General features: G+C 49.3%; 1 protein-coding gene across 1 annotated transcript in view; it reads left to right on the top strand.

The window, feature by feature from the left end:
- The first annotated feature begins 6497 nt into the window (after window positions 1–6497).
- Window positions 6498–15150, top strand: part of SPOCK1 (SPARC (osteonectin), cwcv and kazal like domains proteoglycan 1) — a 547123-nt gene continuing 538470 nt past the window's right edge. Inside the window, exon 1 of the mRNA XM_060091966.1 lies at window positions 6498–6683. Coding sequence (XP_059947949.1) covers window positions 6498–6683 — 186 coding nt within the window. The remainder of the gene's footprint in view (window positions 6684–15150) is intronic.

Here is a 15150-nt window from a genome sequence, read left to right as displayed (position 1 = left end):
TGCATCTATTTCATTGTTCTCTTCTTGGGGCCAGGAGGGTTTCCAGCATCACCCTCAAATCAGCAGAACAGCTTGTGAGTGGAGAGCTCAAGTCATCCCCCACTGTCACCACCTTCCATCCACGGAGTGTTTGGGGGTTAAGATATCAACATAAACCTGGGAGCTTCTTTGCTTCCAAGAAGAAAAGGAGCTAAATTCACTAAGCCGTGAGCATTCATTGATTCACACAATATTTATTGTGTACCTGTCATGTACCAGATGCTTTTTTAAGTACTATGGGTTCAGCAGCAAATAAGACAGACACACAGCTGGACCCTGCCCTTGTGCCCTGAGTGTCTGGTGGGAGATGGACATTATACAGCTGTGATGAGTGCCATGAGGTTGTTGGGGTCAGGGGAGCCTTTCCTGACGACTTGGAGTGAAGCTGTGACCTGAAGGGTGAGTGGATCCTGGCTAGGAAAAGGCAGGGAGGGAGGAGAGCATCCAGGCTGTAGAAAGCCCCCCACAAAAAGGCCCTCAGGTGGAGGGGGCAGGGTGCAGGTGATCAGAAGGGGAGGGTGAGGGACGTGTGGGATGGAGGGGGCTGGCAGCATCCAGGCTTAGTAGGTGCATGGGTAGTTACAGTGGGGTGCCTGATCTTCACCCTGGGAGCACAGGGAAGTCAGTGAAGAGAGAGAAGGGATCACATTTATACTGAGATGGACCACTCTGGCACCTGTATGGAGAATGAATTACACCTGGCCAACTGAGAGGCAGAGACCCTTGTAAGGGGCCCTGTGGAGTGGCGGTGAGACATGGTGGGTAAGTGGACTCTAGAAGTACAGCAATGGAGAGGAGTCGGTGGAACTGGAAATACCGCAAAGCTAGACTTGACAGATGGGTGATTCATTAAAGGTGGTAGCTGAGAAGGAGGTCAGAATGATGCTAGCATTCGGGCTAGTGGTGGTCGCTTTCCCGAGGCGGGGTTGTGGGAAGGGGAGCAGGTTTGGCTGGAGGATGCAGCTTAAGCATTCAGTTTTGGACACAATGAGTTCAAAATGCCAGTGAGACAGCTGCCAGATGGAGATGCCATGTAGCAGGTAGGTATGAGTTTGCAGCTAAAAATAAATCTGGGTTGATGACAATGTACGTATTATAGGCACCTCTTTTATCAGATGGAGTCCAATGGGTGCTTCTCATTCTAGCCAGCATTGTGTCATGAAGTGGGGGCTACACCTAGAAGTTTCCACTGCGAGATCCATCTTTCTCTCTTTCTGCAACCTTTAGCAATTCATCTAACCTTTCTGGGCGCCCCTGTTCCCAGCATAAAATGGTGATAGTTATGTCTGCTTCAGAATACCAACAGCACATGTTTGAGGATCCATTAAACTGAAAATAAAACATGTGGGGCTCTTTGGAAATAAGAACTATGTTAAAACAAGGAGTATAGTTGTGTGTAAGCCAATGACAAGCAGAAATACAGCCCCAAGGCTCAGTATTGATTTTGGTCCCGGTCCTTCCCGAAGCCAAATAAATCTGACATTCCTCCCCTCAAGTGCTGGCTGATCTGATGGCAGGTCTCCAGCTCCTAGCTCCTTGCCACTGCCCCAAGGTTATGTCCTCTCTCGGCTCAGGCCATATCCAGGACCCCTACACCTGCCTGGGCTGCTCTGGCTGCCCTTCCCACCCCGGTAGGTGGTTACAGGGAAGATTCCAGTTGTGAAGTTGGAGCTTGGCCAAGAGCAGATGCCCTCTGATTAAACTGGGGACGGCCTGCCAGAAAAGCAGAACTTGGATCTGCAGAGCAAGGGGTTTAAGGGCAACCAAAGGAAACACCTCCAGACAGTTTTCAAACATTAGGGTAAATTGAGGTTTATGCAATTTGCTTCAGTCATTCATGCAGGGACTCCCCTGGTGGCGCAGTGGTTGAGAATCCGCCTGCCAATGCAGGGGACATGGGTTCGATCCCTGGTCTGGGAAGATCCCACATGCTGTGGAGCAACTAAGCCCGTGCGCCACAACTATTGAGCCTTCAGTCTACAGCGTGTGAGCCAAAACTACTGAGCTTGTGTGCTGCAACTACTGAGCTTGTGTGCTGCAACTACTGAAGCCTGCATGCCTACAGCACGTGCTCCGCAACAAGAGAAGCCACCGCAATGAGAAGCCTGTGCGCAGCAGCAAAGACCCAACGCATGCAAAGAAAAAAAATCATTAACTCAATTATTGGATATTTATTGAATGGCCACTGGATGTCAGGCTGTGAGTTAAGCCTGGGGATACAGGAGTGAAAAAGATATTATTTTTGTCTTCCTGGAATTAATATTTGAATTGGAAGAGAGAGAATCAAAGGGACAAAATACTCTTAAGGGAGCAACCAAATGCAAGGATGGAGAGTAGTGATGTGGTTGGGATGGGGAGGGCCTATTTTAGATGGGTGGTCAGGGAAGGCTTCAATGAGGTGGTGTCATTTGAGCTGAGATCTGACGCCCAAGGAGCTGACCTTTGAAGAGCAGTGAGAGGACCGTTCAGGCAGAGGTCACAGTCAGTGCAGGGGACCCAAGGTGAGAACGTGCTTGGTGTGTGTGCAAAGCCATGAGCAGGAGTGTGGCTAGAATCCAGGGAATCATAGCACGAGGGAAGGGGCCAGATGGTGCAGGGCTTTATTGATCACGGGAAGGAGTTTGGAGATTTGTTTCAGTGTCATGGTGAGCCACTGAGCAGTTTTATACAAAGGAGTAATTTCTGTCTTAAAGATTGCTCTGGTCCATTCTCAAGTAGGTCTGTGCCTTTATTTCCGTTTTACCCCTAGGTTCTTCATGACATTTTTTTAAAATTCCATATATATGTGTTAGCATACGGTATTTGTCTTTCTCTTTCTGACTTACTTCACTCTGTATAGGGAGGGGGAAGGGTAAGCTGTGACAAAGCGAAAGAGAGGCATGGACATATATACACTACCAAACGTAAGGTAGATAGATAGTGGGAAGCAGCCGCAGAGCACAGGGAGATCAGCTCGGTGCTTTGTGACCGCCTGGAGGGGTGGGATGGGGAGGGTGGGAGGGAGGGAGATGCATGAGGGAAGGGATGTGGGAACAGATGTATATGTATGACTGATTCACTTTGTTATAAAGCAGAAACTAATAAAAAAAAAAAAAGATTGCTCTGACCCCTGAGTGGATATGGGTTGGAAGTGAAAGAAAAGAGTCAATGAAATTAGCCAAGAAGACACTCTTCCAGGTGGGAAGTGACAGCCAAGTGGACCTGGTGGTGCCCGTGGAGGTGGAGGATGAGCATGGACTGGAGGGGAGTCTGGAAGTGGAGGGGATCGGCTTGCTGATAGACAGGCAGTGAGGGGACTGGGAAATGGAAGGACTGAAGATGACTTGTAGGTTTCTGACTTTAGCAGCCACATGGGTGGGGAGACTGTTATAGGGAGGACTCAGAACACAGGTTCATGGAGGGAAATCTAGACTTCTGATTTGACCTGGTAAAGTTTGACATACCCATGGGGCACCCAGAGGAGATGTTGAGTATGAAGTTGGACATACAGCTGGAAGTTATCAGATGCTTCTGGGCTAGAAATGCAACTGGACCATCTCAGCACAGGACAGGATGGGAACACCCAGGGAAAAAGGGTTTAGACAGAAATGGCAGAGAGCTTTGGCTTGAGCCCTGGGAACTTCTGGTATATACGTGGGAGTGCCCAGCAGGAAGTAGGAAAGCCAGGAGGGATGGTGCCACGAGAGCCTGAAGGAACCCCTCAGAGGTTAAGGCAGGGTGTGGGGGACCGAGGGCTGCCCACGTGGAGGAGGTTGCTGATGGTGACAAGTCATGTCTGTTAGTGAGGATGAAAGACAGAGTGGGTGGAAAAATGACTTGGAGCTGAGAAGGCAGAAACGACACCTGGGGATGACTCTCTGGAGGAGTTTTGCCATCAAACTGGGCAGAGAAATGGGGCAGTAGCTGCTTACTTGGGTTTGTATGCGAAAGTAAGAAATGTACTCTCCATCATTTCTAAACTTCTCTCCTGCTCTGATATCCCCAGGACATGATATTGAAATCCCTAAAATATTCCCATGATAAAATAAACTGTGGATGACGTGTAGTCCCCAATATAATAGTTGTGACTCCACTCCTTCTCTCCCTTTTAAGAAAGCTTCTAGGAATGTAAATCAGTCAGAGTAATGTTGGGATAAGCATCTGCTACTTTTTAGGAAAAAAATCATAATCCATCTTTTATGCATTAAACTACATGCAACCAAATTATTTGCAGTACAACTGACAGCTGACCGTATCGCACATGCTGGGGCATGTGGGCTGAGAAGCATGTGGTTCCAGACTATGGTTGGGTACCATTCATTCTTTCATCAAGTATTTTCTGAGCAGTTGCTTCATGTTACGAGCTTGGCTCTGGGCACGGGGGACAGTGGTGAACAAGCCAAACTTGTCCCCTGCCCTCACAGATTTCCAGGAAGCCAGGGACACAGACATGGAGTGAATGATTTCGAGTGCAGTAAGCTTACCGCTGAGAAGCATTGTGTTCTCAAGGAGAAACTCACCAGCATCCTGGCCTCATCCACAGGTTCAACAAGTCTGCCTGGAGAAGCCAGGGTGACTAAGCCAAGGGGTGAAACCAGTGAGGCCAGTGTTGGGGGCGGGTGTGGTCAACGGCCCAGGCAGAGGTCAACACCCAGTGCTGGATGGAACCCATCTCCACGGAGGCCCATACCAAGGTCAGCCTGTCCAGGAAGTCAAGGAAGGAGGAGGGGGTGGCATGAGAGGCAGCTGGAGAGGTGGGCAGGGCCAGCTGTGCAGGGCCTGGAGCCCTAGTCTTGAGTTTAGTCTTTATCAGAAAGCAACATGAAGAGATTTAAGAGTGTGCTGAGGGGAGATGGGTGACTATGTCAGACCTGTGCTAAAAGAGCACCCAGCTGTCTGCGGAATGGGTTGAGATTGTACAGGAGAAAGGCAGCAGGTAAGTGTCCCCTGCACCCAGGCAGGGGCTGCACGAATCCCTTCCAGCCCTTTTGATTGGACTTGCCTGAGGATCTGGAAAGCCGATGGGGGTTGGGTCTCCTGCCTCTATGTCCTATCCCTGAAGCCTGGCCTGGTTCTCCTCCTTCCCCTCCCTCCCCTCTAGGAAAACCCAACAGGTTGGTGCTGGGGCTAGTTCCCAAGGGGGTGGGGACAGAAGTAGATATGGGCTTCTCTGTATAAGAACACCAAGGGATGCCCACAGGGTCAATGTGGTGACACAAAGCTGTGGAAATGATAGCAATGGAGGCCAGAAATACTGTCTTTAAGAGACTGACAGCAGGTGGCATGGTATAGGGTATGGACGTGCAGAAATGAGGGCGGGTGCATGAGCTGGGATGGGCAGTGCAGAAATTCACTCACCTCGGGGAGGCTCTCCTAAGGAATGCTGATTCAGCAAGTCTGGGGCGTGAGCCAGGAATTCCCGTTTTTAAGAAGCCCTCCCCTCCCCCCAACAAGGTGATTCTGACTTAAGTGGCCCCACGACCTTGCTTTTGAGAATGCCTCAAACGTTGGCCCGCTTCTTGGCCTTGACCCTCAGTCTCCTCAGCTGTCTCTCACCAGCTTGGGCCTGAAAGCTTATTTCATCCCTGCATTGAGATGTGGCTAACCAGATCCCTGGCAGCTGGACCAGGGGCGGCGGGGCTTTCAGGCCCGCCCCACAGCAGCGCGCAGCCGCCAGGGGTCGCCAGAGGCCTCGGCTCGTGCGCTCGGGCTCCTCCGCCCGCGGACGCCGCGCCCGAGCGAGCCTGCGAGCGAGCGAGCGAGCGAGCGGAGCCAGAGCGCTGCGGGCTCACAAAGCGTCAGGACTCTGGGCGGCGGGTGGCAGGAGCGCAGGGGAGCGAGCCTTCTTGGCGACCGCGCCACAGGAGCTTGAGCAACTCGGACGCGGGGACCCGGGCCGGGCCCCAAGGTACGTGTCCCACAGAACCCCGCGCCCCAACTTGGCGTAGTTGGGACCTCCCTGCGGCCACCGGGGGGCTGGCGGGTCAGGGCCTGGGGCTATCTCCGCGTGCCCCTCTTTCCCCGAAGCGGCAGGGCGGGCGAGGGGAGAGCCCCCCCATTCAACCGGAGCCCTCTTCCCCGTCTCCCTACCCCGGGGCTCTGGGCACCGTCTCTGGGAGTGCTGCTTGCGGATCTAGGGCTCTCCGTTTGGGGGGGAGAGGTACTGAAACCCCTATCCGAGAGTGGCGGCCAGTGGAGCACCCGGAGACTAGATGACAAGGTCCTCTGTAGTTTGATAGCGGCCCCTAATTTGTGACGCAGCCTCTTCATTTGTAACTGAGCCCCCCATTCACGAGCGGGGTCCCTAGGTCTGTAGATCCGCCCCCGGTGTGCGAGGGCTGACCCTGTCCCTGCTGGGAGATCCCCCCATGCCGACAGCGGGGGCCGGTGGCGGAGGCGCTCAGCCCTGGGCGCCCGGCGCGGAGCTCGCCACCGCCCTGGCCTCCCGCTCACCGCCCCCGCGTGCCCCTGCCCCGCAGATGCCAGCGTTCGTGGTGCTCGCGGCGGCCGCCGCGGCGTGGTGCTTCCTCCAGGTCGAGAGCCGGCACCTGGACGCGCTCGCAGGAGGCGCGGGCCCCAACAATGGCAATTTCCTGGACAATGACCAGTGGCTGAGCACAGTCTCCCAGTATGACCGGGACAAGTACTGGAACCGCTTTCGAGACGTGAGTACAGCCGCCGCCGGGCCCTGCGGGGGGGCGGGGGAGCCTCTCGGAGGGGCCTCTGAAGCAGGTGGGGAGGGCACTGGGGCAGACTTCGCAGGCAGCTTGTCGGTTCGGGGTTCCTGGGCTTCATCTTGCCTGAGAGGAACTTTAAAGAGAACTTCGAAGGCTTGATGCTCTCCGCCTGTTACCTGTGGACCAGGTGTGTGTATTGATTGGACTGGGGGAGGTGACTGTACTAAACATGGTGTAAATAGGGAGCAGCTGCGAAGGGAGAGGCTCCTTAAGCCTCTGAGATCTCCTAACGCTGATGGTTGACTTTGCCAAGCCCCCTGGAAGACCTCCCTAGGCAGCGGCGATTTAGACCATCTCTAGGGTGTTCCAGAAGAATGCCTGCTGCAGAGGTTAGGTTTAGGGTGAGCCCAGCTCATTGAGTGGGGAGGCAGGTGTCCCAGGAGGTTCGGAGAGTCATGGCCACAGGCCTGATAAAATGCTGGGTGGGAGCATGGTGGTTTTGACCCTTGGCGTCTTTAGGGGAAGGGAAAGGGAGGAGGCACCTCGTGGAGTTGGTCCACCGCCGTGAGGGGGAGGCTGGGTGGCAGAGGATTGCTGCCCTGGGGGAGCTGTAGGAGGGGAGAAAGTTATTCCTGGGCACCCAGAGGCAATCTGCTGCCTGTTTCTGCCTCAGGCTGGCTGCTGCTCCCCAGGTATGCCCCAGAGGATGCCGGACTAGAGGCACCTGACGCAGTCTTTCCAGCAGATGGCATCCCGTCTGTGCTGTGGGAGCTGCTGCCGGCTCTTTCAAAGGCCGCCCCAGGTGGCTGGGGCCTTGCGCTTCTAGGGGACTAGGAAAAACTTTGATGGTACTTAACATCCGGAACTCCTGCCTTTGGGAGAGAACCGTACCGCCAATCCCCTGTTCTTGGCACAGGGCTCCCTGAGGTGGGAGATGTGTGCGAGTCACCTCCTACACTGGATTCCTCTTAGCCCCATGCCCGGCATGCCCAGTCCTTGCAGAGGGAGGGCCTGAGGAATCTAATGAATCCAGGTGTCTTCTAGGACTTTCTAAAGAGCACCTCTCCAGGTCCCATTCCACAAGAGCCTAGGCCTTGAGTGGGGGCTTACTTATCTCTCTTCTCTCTGTTCCTCTTCCCTCTCCCTCTAGTTGATGGTGGTCTTTTCCCTGAAAGAGGCTATTAAACACTTTCATTGAACAAGTTATTTGAGGCCTTATTGCTCCCCCCACCACCCTGCACCATGAGATCCCTGCCACACATCCCCCTGTCCCTGATCTAGTCTGTTAACCATCTTTTTTTTTTTTTTTTTTTTCTTTTTGCGGTATGTGGGCCTCTCACTGTTGTGGCCTCTCCCGTCGCGGAGCACAGGCTCCGGATGCGCAGGCCCAGCGGCCACGGCTCACGGGCCCAGCCGCTCCGCGGCATATGGGATCCTCCCAGACCGGGGCACGAACCCGCATCCCCTGCATCGGCAGGCGGACTCCCAACCACTGCGCCACCAGGGAGGCCCTGTTAACCATCTTTGATCCCCTTTTGGTTCCACTCCAAGGAGCCCTGCACTGACTGCCTTTGCCTGCAGCTGAAAAAGATGGCCAAGATGCCCAAAAGATGCCCCAAGGAAGCTTCCATTCCCAGACTCATATAGGGTAGGAATTATCTTGCTTTTTTCTTTCTTTTGCCATTACATTTAAGATAGAGTTGAGGAACAGGGCAGATGCTTAACTCGGCTGGAGCTGGAGAATTGGGCCAGGTGTGGAGGACAAGGGCCCCTTTGCACACGCCTTGGTTCGTGTGGCAGCTGGGTCAGATGGAAAGCGGCTGTGCTTGTTGGTCTTTTGGGTATGGAAAGGTTTACTCTGCTTTTGTGTCTGTTCAAGGTTTTCTAGTCTTGGTGTATCATAAATATGGAATTCTTGTTTCCCATTCAGATTTAAATTTTGAAAGATTGAGCTTTTCTTCACTTCTCATCTTCCTTGCAAATGGTGACATTTTAAATTCTTGGATCAGTATTTTTATTGATACAAACCTGGCTGATCATGAAGCTCTCACCTGGGGTGCTTGTTAAATTGTAGCACCCACACTCACCCCTTCCTCCTCAGAGATTCTGATTCTATAGTTCTGGGATGAGTGCTGGGAATCCATATTTTAAATGAACATTCTAAATAATTCTTAGAATGATTAGGAAGTTCCGCCTTGTAAAAATGTCCAAAACTTAACAGAAAGAGAAAAGCTTCTATGTTCAAATGCACTGCTTTTTTGTTTCTGGAGCAATTTTAGGTGTTAAACTAATATTTTTAGCAGCATATATTCTTTTAAAATGATAATTTAATCCAGCATACTATTTTAAAAACATCCAAAATGCTTCAAAATCACAAATATCTTCAATCATCAACCATTTTATATGCTTCCTGGAGTCTTCTGTTGCTAGCTGTGGGTCAGACATAATTTAATGCCATTAGCCTTTTTAAAGTGTTGTGAAATGCAAACTAGATGCTCTTTTAGGCCAAGTCCAAATGTCTTCAGTTGGGCCTTTTACTTGGAATGACCACAGAGCCTCGGTCCCCTGGGACCAGGTACTAAAAGTTGCTTCCTACAGGAGCCAGTAGTTCAGTGGACAGTTGGTAAAGCCCCAGCTAATGGTGTCATTGCTCAGCCAGCCTGGTCGTTTTTCACTGAGCCAGGCCTTGCTTAGGGTTAGCAAAGCTCAGCTTTTCTGCTGTTGTCTTTGAGTTTTGTGGAAACCACTGATAACTTTGAAAGACCGGGCCCTGAGATTGTTATGATGCTTGTGAGTTTTTGAAAATCACCATGAAAGAAAACTTCTTGCCTTTCCCCTGACTTGTCACTTTTTTTTGCATTTGGGGGAGAGATATTTAGAAGGGATTTTTGAACTTGTGAAACTGAAAACTAAGGACTCTTTTTAGAGAGTTGATGATACCCATTGGCGGTGGTTATTGGCTAAATTTGAAATGGTAATGGTGGTGGGCCGTGTGCTCCGTGTTCCCCTGCCTGTTAAGTGTGCTGTGATGTTGCCGGAGATGACCTGATAGCCCCTACTTAATGCTTTGAAGAGGTCCTGTTATTCTAGATACACAAATAATCTGTCGCCTTCTTTCCAGAAATAAAACTTTCACAACTACTCTGTGGCTTGTTGCCTGGAGCAGTGGAGCCAGGAGGAATATAACAACATACAGATGTTTGCTACTAAATGTACTGGTGGCCTGTTAGTTTGGTCATTATTCTTTTATAAAGACTAGCAGTTGGGATGTTTTGGCCAGATGGAGACCCAGACTTTTGCACAGATACAGTATTAAGAAGGAGAAGATAAAGAAGGCAGATGTTTGTTTTAAATTGTACAGTAATTTCCCACCTCCAGCTGCTCCAACTGGCGTGCAGAGTTAAAATCCTCTGTGGTTTGAGGTTGAGGGGTCAGGATGCCACAACCATTTTCCTGATTTTTTCTGAATCTCATTTGGCTTTGCATAACCATTACTATAAGGAAATTTCCTCTGTTAATTCCTACATTCATTTGTACGTCCATTCATTCCAGCAAATATTTGACTGTCTACCATGTGCTAGGCAGTGGCCAAAAGGGTGAGCAAGTTAAATAAATGTGATCTCTTCTCTCAGGTAACCACTTGTCTACTGGATGAAATCCTTTAACTTACACTGTCAATATTTCTCTCTTATTCTGTTATCTTTTTTAAAAAGTTTTTTCTTATAAAGGTAATATATGCTGGTTGAAATTAAAAAAAAGAAAACATTGCAGAAATAGATGATACCTAACATTTATCCAGCACTTAGTGTGCCAGGCATTGTTTAAGGTACTTTACATATAGTATCTCATTTAATATTCATAATAATTCTAGGAGAGAAGTACTGTTGTTCTTATTTACTGGGAGGTGAGGTCTCTTGCCCACAGAGCTGGGCTGTGGAGCAGCTGGAGTGGACCCAGGCAGTCTGACTCTAGACTCTTGCGAGACTCTTGCACTGCAGCCCATCAAGAGCGGAGTGGATTTTGGCTGTGAGCCTCCACTGGTATCACACTACAAGTCTTCGCTGATTTATGTCTGAGGGAAATCAGTGAGGAGCCTTAGGCTGAGACAAAGTGGAGTGGGAAGCCAGGCGCTGGACACAGTTATTGTCGGGGTCACATCAGGCCTTATCTTCTGCTAATAATGAGCTTCTGATTTGATTAAAATAATATTGTTGCTTACACCAAACATGACATTTTCTTTCTCTTGCACTCATGAAACTAGCCCTGACATTTAACTCTGGGATAATTACCTTCAGCAGGCCCGAAGGCTCAACTGTTGCCTTGGCTGCCATTTGTCTTACTCTGGAGTGACCTGAGTTTGTAATTCTAATGAGACCACAGGACCAGCCCACGTGCTTTTTCCTTCTTGTGCACACGCTGTGGGATTCGGTGGTCTCTGTAGCAGAACTGGGGTGGCAGTGAGCATCCGATCTGCTCATTTGATCTTAACGTCTCAGCTGTAATGAGTTTCAAGGGCAAGTGAGGCTTGTTGACAGAATGGTGGCTGGCTTAGTCGGTAGGCTTGGTGACAAGAGAGGTGATGTGGCTTAGTGGATCAGTCATTAATCTGTCACCACAGAAACTCGGCTTGTAGTAGAGAGTAGCAGAAAATCATTTTGATTAAACAGGTTCAAGGAGAATTAAATGAGTTTGTCACCCTGACTTTCTTTAATGAACCCACTATCTTAAATCCCCTGTACTAGACGACCACTGAAAAAATTATTTCACAGGAATCATTATAAAGGGACAGTTTAAAAGTTGATAGCCCTAAGACCATTCTTGTATTTTCTGTCCTAACCTTCAGTTTGCCCTTGTAGAGAGAACCCACTTTTTGCCTGGCAAGGATGGCAGAGCTTTTGCCCCAGTTGAACCTCCCAGGCTGAGTTCCCCTGTATCTCCTGGGCCTCCCACCCCTGCCTCCACAGTGCTTCAGCAGAACTGGATTGCTAGGAGGATAAGTACTCTCCTGTATACTGATGAGTACTCTCCTGTATACTGATGAGTACAGGAGTACTCTCCTGTATACTGGTCCCAAATGGATCATCAGACCTGTACCCCTCCCCTGGAAGAGTGGGACATAAACATTAGCTCAACTATTTGATCTCGCTTGGGGAGACACAGTAATGTTAGTAGTTAAGTATTTTATAATAAATCATTTCTTACTCATTTACTCATTGTAGTATATTTCAAACCAAACACACTGAATATCTGAACTTGAACACCTTCAGGATGGCTCATTTTACCTTTCCTCTGGGGAGGTGACTTTTTTTGTGTGTGTGTGTGGTACACGGGCCTCTCACTCTTGTGGCCTCTCCCGTTGCGGAGCACAGGCTCCGGACGCGCAGGCTCAGCGGCCATGGCTCACGGGCCCAGCCGCCCCGTGGCATGTGGGATCTTCCCAGACCAGGGCACGAACCCGTGTCCCCTGCATCAGCAGGCAGACTCTCAACCACTGCGCCACCAGGGAAGCCCTGGGGAGGTGACTTTATATTCCTTAGGAAATTCGTCAGACCCAAGCTCATACTTGGTCTCATCTCCCCAGGTGAGATAATTACAAATGGAAGAAATTTCCTGTAAGACATTGAATAATTTGCCCAAGGTTACATGTATTTGTTTTTGGTCATATTTCCTCCAATGTAAGATGCCGTCAATTGTAGGGTGTACCATATTTGTGCACTACTAAGAAAGAAGACAGTGTCCAGAAGGAAGAGTTTATAGACACCTGGATGAAGCCGGGACCCTAGAGGACTACTCCCTCTGGGTAGAGGTAAACAAATAAACTCACAATGCAGAAAAGGGACCATAGCCGGGCAACTCATGTGTCTCCACCTTGGAACTGGTGGATGAAGGGGAAAAATAGGCTCTGAGCAATTGACAGGCTGACTCTTTTGCAGGTTTCTGGTCTCAGTGCACACAAACCCTGAAAAAAAAAACCTTATACAGTTAATTTAGGTTCAGGCTGTTTGTCATTTCTGAATCCCTGACTTCTCATTTAGTAAGTGGGGGATGATCGCTTTATATTGGTGAGGACTCCAAACTGCAGGTGACTGAAATCTAGTCCAAGCTGGCTTAAATGGAAAAGAAAACTTACTCACTTGTGTAACTGAAAATTCCACTGATAAACTATGCATCTAGATAAGGCTGGATCCGTGGGCTCGGGTTGCACCACCGGATTTGTGTGTGTATGTTTATCATTTTCTTGCCACTTCCCCATCTCCCCACCCCCATCTTTGGGCTTTATTTCCCCCATGTTGGTTGTGTTCTCAGGCTGATTAGTTCCATGTGTTGACTCACGGCAACTACACGTTTATAATATACTGTAGTTTTTATGTCTCCATATTGCCACAAAAGTCCCAGAATTGAGACTTGTCAGATTTACCTGTATTATGCACCCATTCTCCAGTAAATCACTGTGGCCAAGTTGGTAGAATATGTGCTAATTGGCTGGGCCTAAGTACATGCCTAGTCCTGGGGTGGGGCCTGGGACCTGGGCATAGAATGGTGGTGGGGACTCCATTGGATTACACGGTTAAAGGAAGGTTAAAGGGTAGTTTCTTAAGGGGAAATGGATGCCTTGTGGGCAAACATCACAGGAGTCCACTATGTTGATCAGCCTCCCTGGGTTGGCATGGAGAGTAAATTGGCTAATATAAGTGAAGCTGTTAGCAGTGTCTGGCTTAATACTCAATTAAGTGTTAATACTTAAGTGGAGGCTATTATTTTTATTAATATTAACAACTCCTATTACACTTTCATGCATTATTCCTCAATTTATGGTTGTATGTATTTATATTTTAGCTTCTTTCATAGTTGTATTCTTCCTGAAGTAAGAGCCTGAGTCTTATCATGCCTTGTACACAGTAGGTGGTCTGTTAGCATTTTACTGATTTGAATTATTAAGCACACCTCTTGATGAATCCCTGGGAAAGGAAAGCCTGTAGAATTACTGGCACATGTGCGTTTATAGTGTTTGGTAGGTGGAAATTCTAGGTTACACACACATTGAAAAACATCTTTTTTTTTTGGTCTAACCCCTATCTCTAAGCAGGACCTTACAACTTTATAAGTCCTTTCAGTTATAGATCTGATGTACAGAGCTCATTGTCCCCAGACCTTTACCACTGAGCCCAGCACAGAAATCTGCTCAGTGAATGTTTGATTGAATCTGAGTGAATGAATGAATGCCGGAGTGAACTATTCCATACCAGGATTTTGCACACCTCCAGGATGAGGAGGACGTGTTCCTTGTAGAGGGCTGGCCCCAGTAAGTCATGCTGGCTTTTGACACGTGTCTTTCATTCTGTTAGTAATTGACTGATTATGGATACCAACAGATGGGCCGTGCTTTTGAGAGGCAGGGTGAGCCTGACAGAGAAGCTCACCCCCTTTACAATTCAGATACAGTCCCTGAACCTGTGAAAAGCTCTTCCTGGTGAAGAGGCCCCTCTTAACCTGTGCTCACCATCCAGTCTTGTCATGAATAAGCTTGGGTCTTGGCTACAGCACCACTTTCCTCATCTGTAAAACTGGAGTGATCATACCTGCTTTGTGGGGTTTTCATGATCTTTCGGTGACTGGAGTACCTGTGATTCTGATACAATTTCTGAGGGCCGCTTCTCTTACCTTGGGCCCTGGGAGCATGAGTGAGTTGCTGACACACAGCTATAGATGTTGCTTTCTGTCTCATGTCTTGGAGAAATGTTGGGGAAATTGGTTCCATTTTCCTTGAGCCTGTCTTTATTCCTTGCTGGCTGGAAGGCTGTCTGCGGTTCTCTGTGGTTCGTTTTTTTACTTTTCTGGTTGTAGGTCCTGGCACAGACATCTCTGTCATGTAAATAGCCCTCGCCCTGCCTCCCCCTTTAAAAAATACTTCCTGTTCCTCTGGTGTCTGGGGCCCATGAGTTTCTCCTTCCCTCTGTGGTCAAGTGTCCTGGGCTTTAGAGCTCCTACAGTTCCCACTGCTCTTTAGAAATCAGCGTACCATAGAATTTCTTGGACAGAGTGATTTGTGAAGTTTCTGTTTCAAAAACGAGACTGGTATATATGGACTGCTCCTTGCCCTCGTCCCCACCCCCCTCCACCCGCTACCATTTCTGAGAACCAGCTGGGCGCCAAGCTTGGAAGCTAAAGATGGAAACCAAGATTTCCACACACAAGGCTCAGAGTTTAGACATGCATGCAGTTGGAGGGCTGGACAGTATGTGGCATCATAGCCCCTGGGTCTGGGTCCTTCCAGTGTCCCTGTGACAGATGTCAGGATGTTGATTTATTTTGAGGGAGGAGGTAAGGTGCTTTCACAGACTAGTGATGTGAATTACTGGAGACTCTCCTGGAAGGATAACACTGATGTCCAAATTAACTTCACTGCGTTGCCCTCCTTAGGATTCTATGCAAATACGTCCCTCAAGAGACCCTC

The sequence above is a fragment of the Mesoplodon densirostris genome, chromosome 3, assembly GCF_025265405.1.
Source record: "Mesoplodon densirostris isolate mMesDen1 chromosome 3, mMesDen1 primary haplotype, whole genome shotgun sequence".
NCBI lineage: Eukaryota > Metazoa > Chordata > Mammalia > Artiodactyla > Ziphiidae > Mesoplodon > Mesoplodon densirostris.
This window is presented reverse-complemented; position numbering and strand designations above follow the sequence as displayed.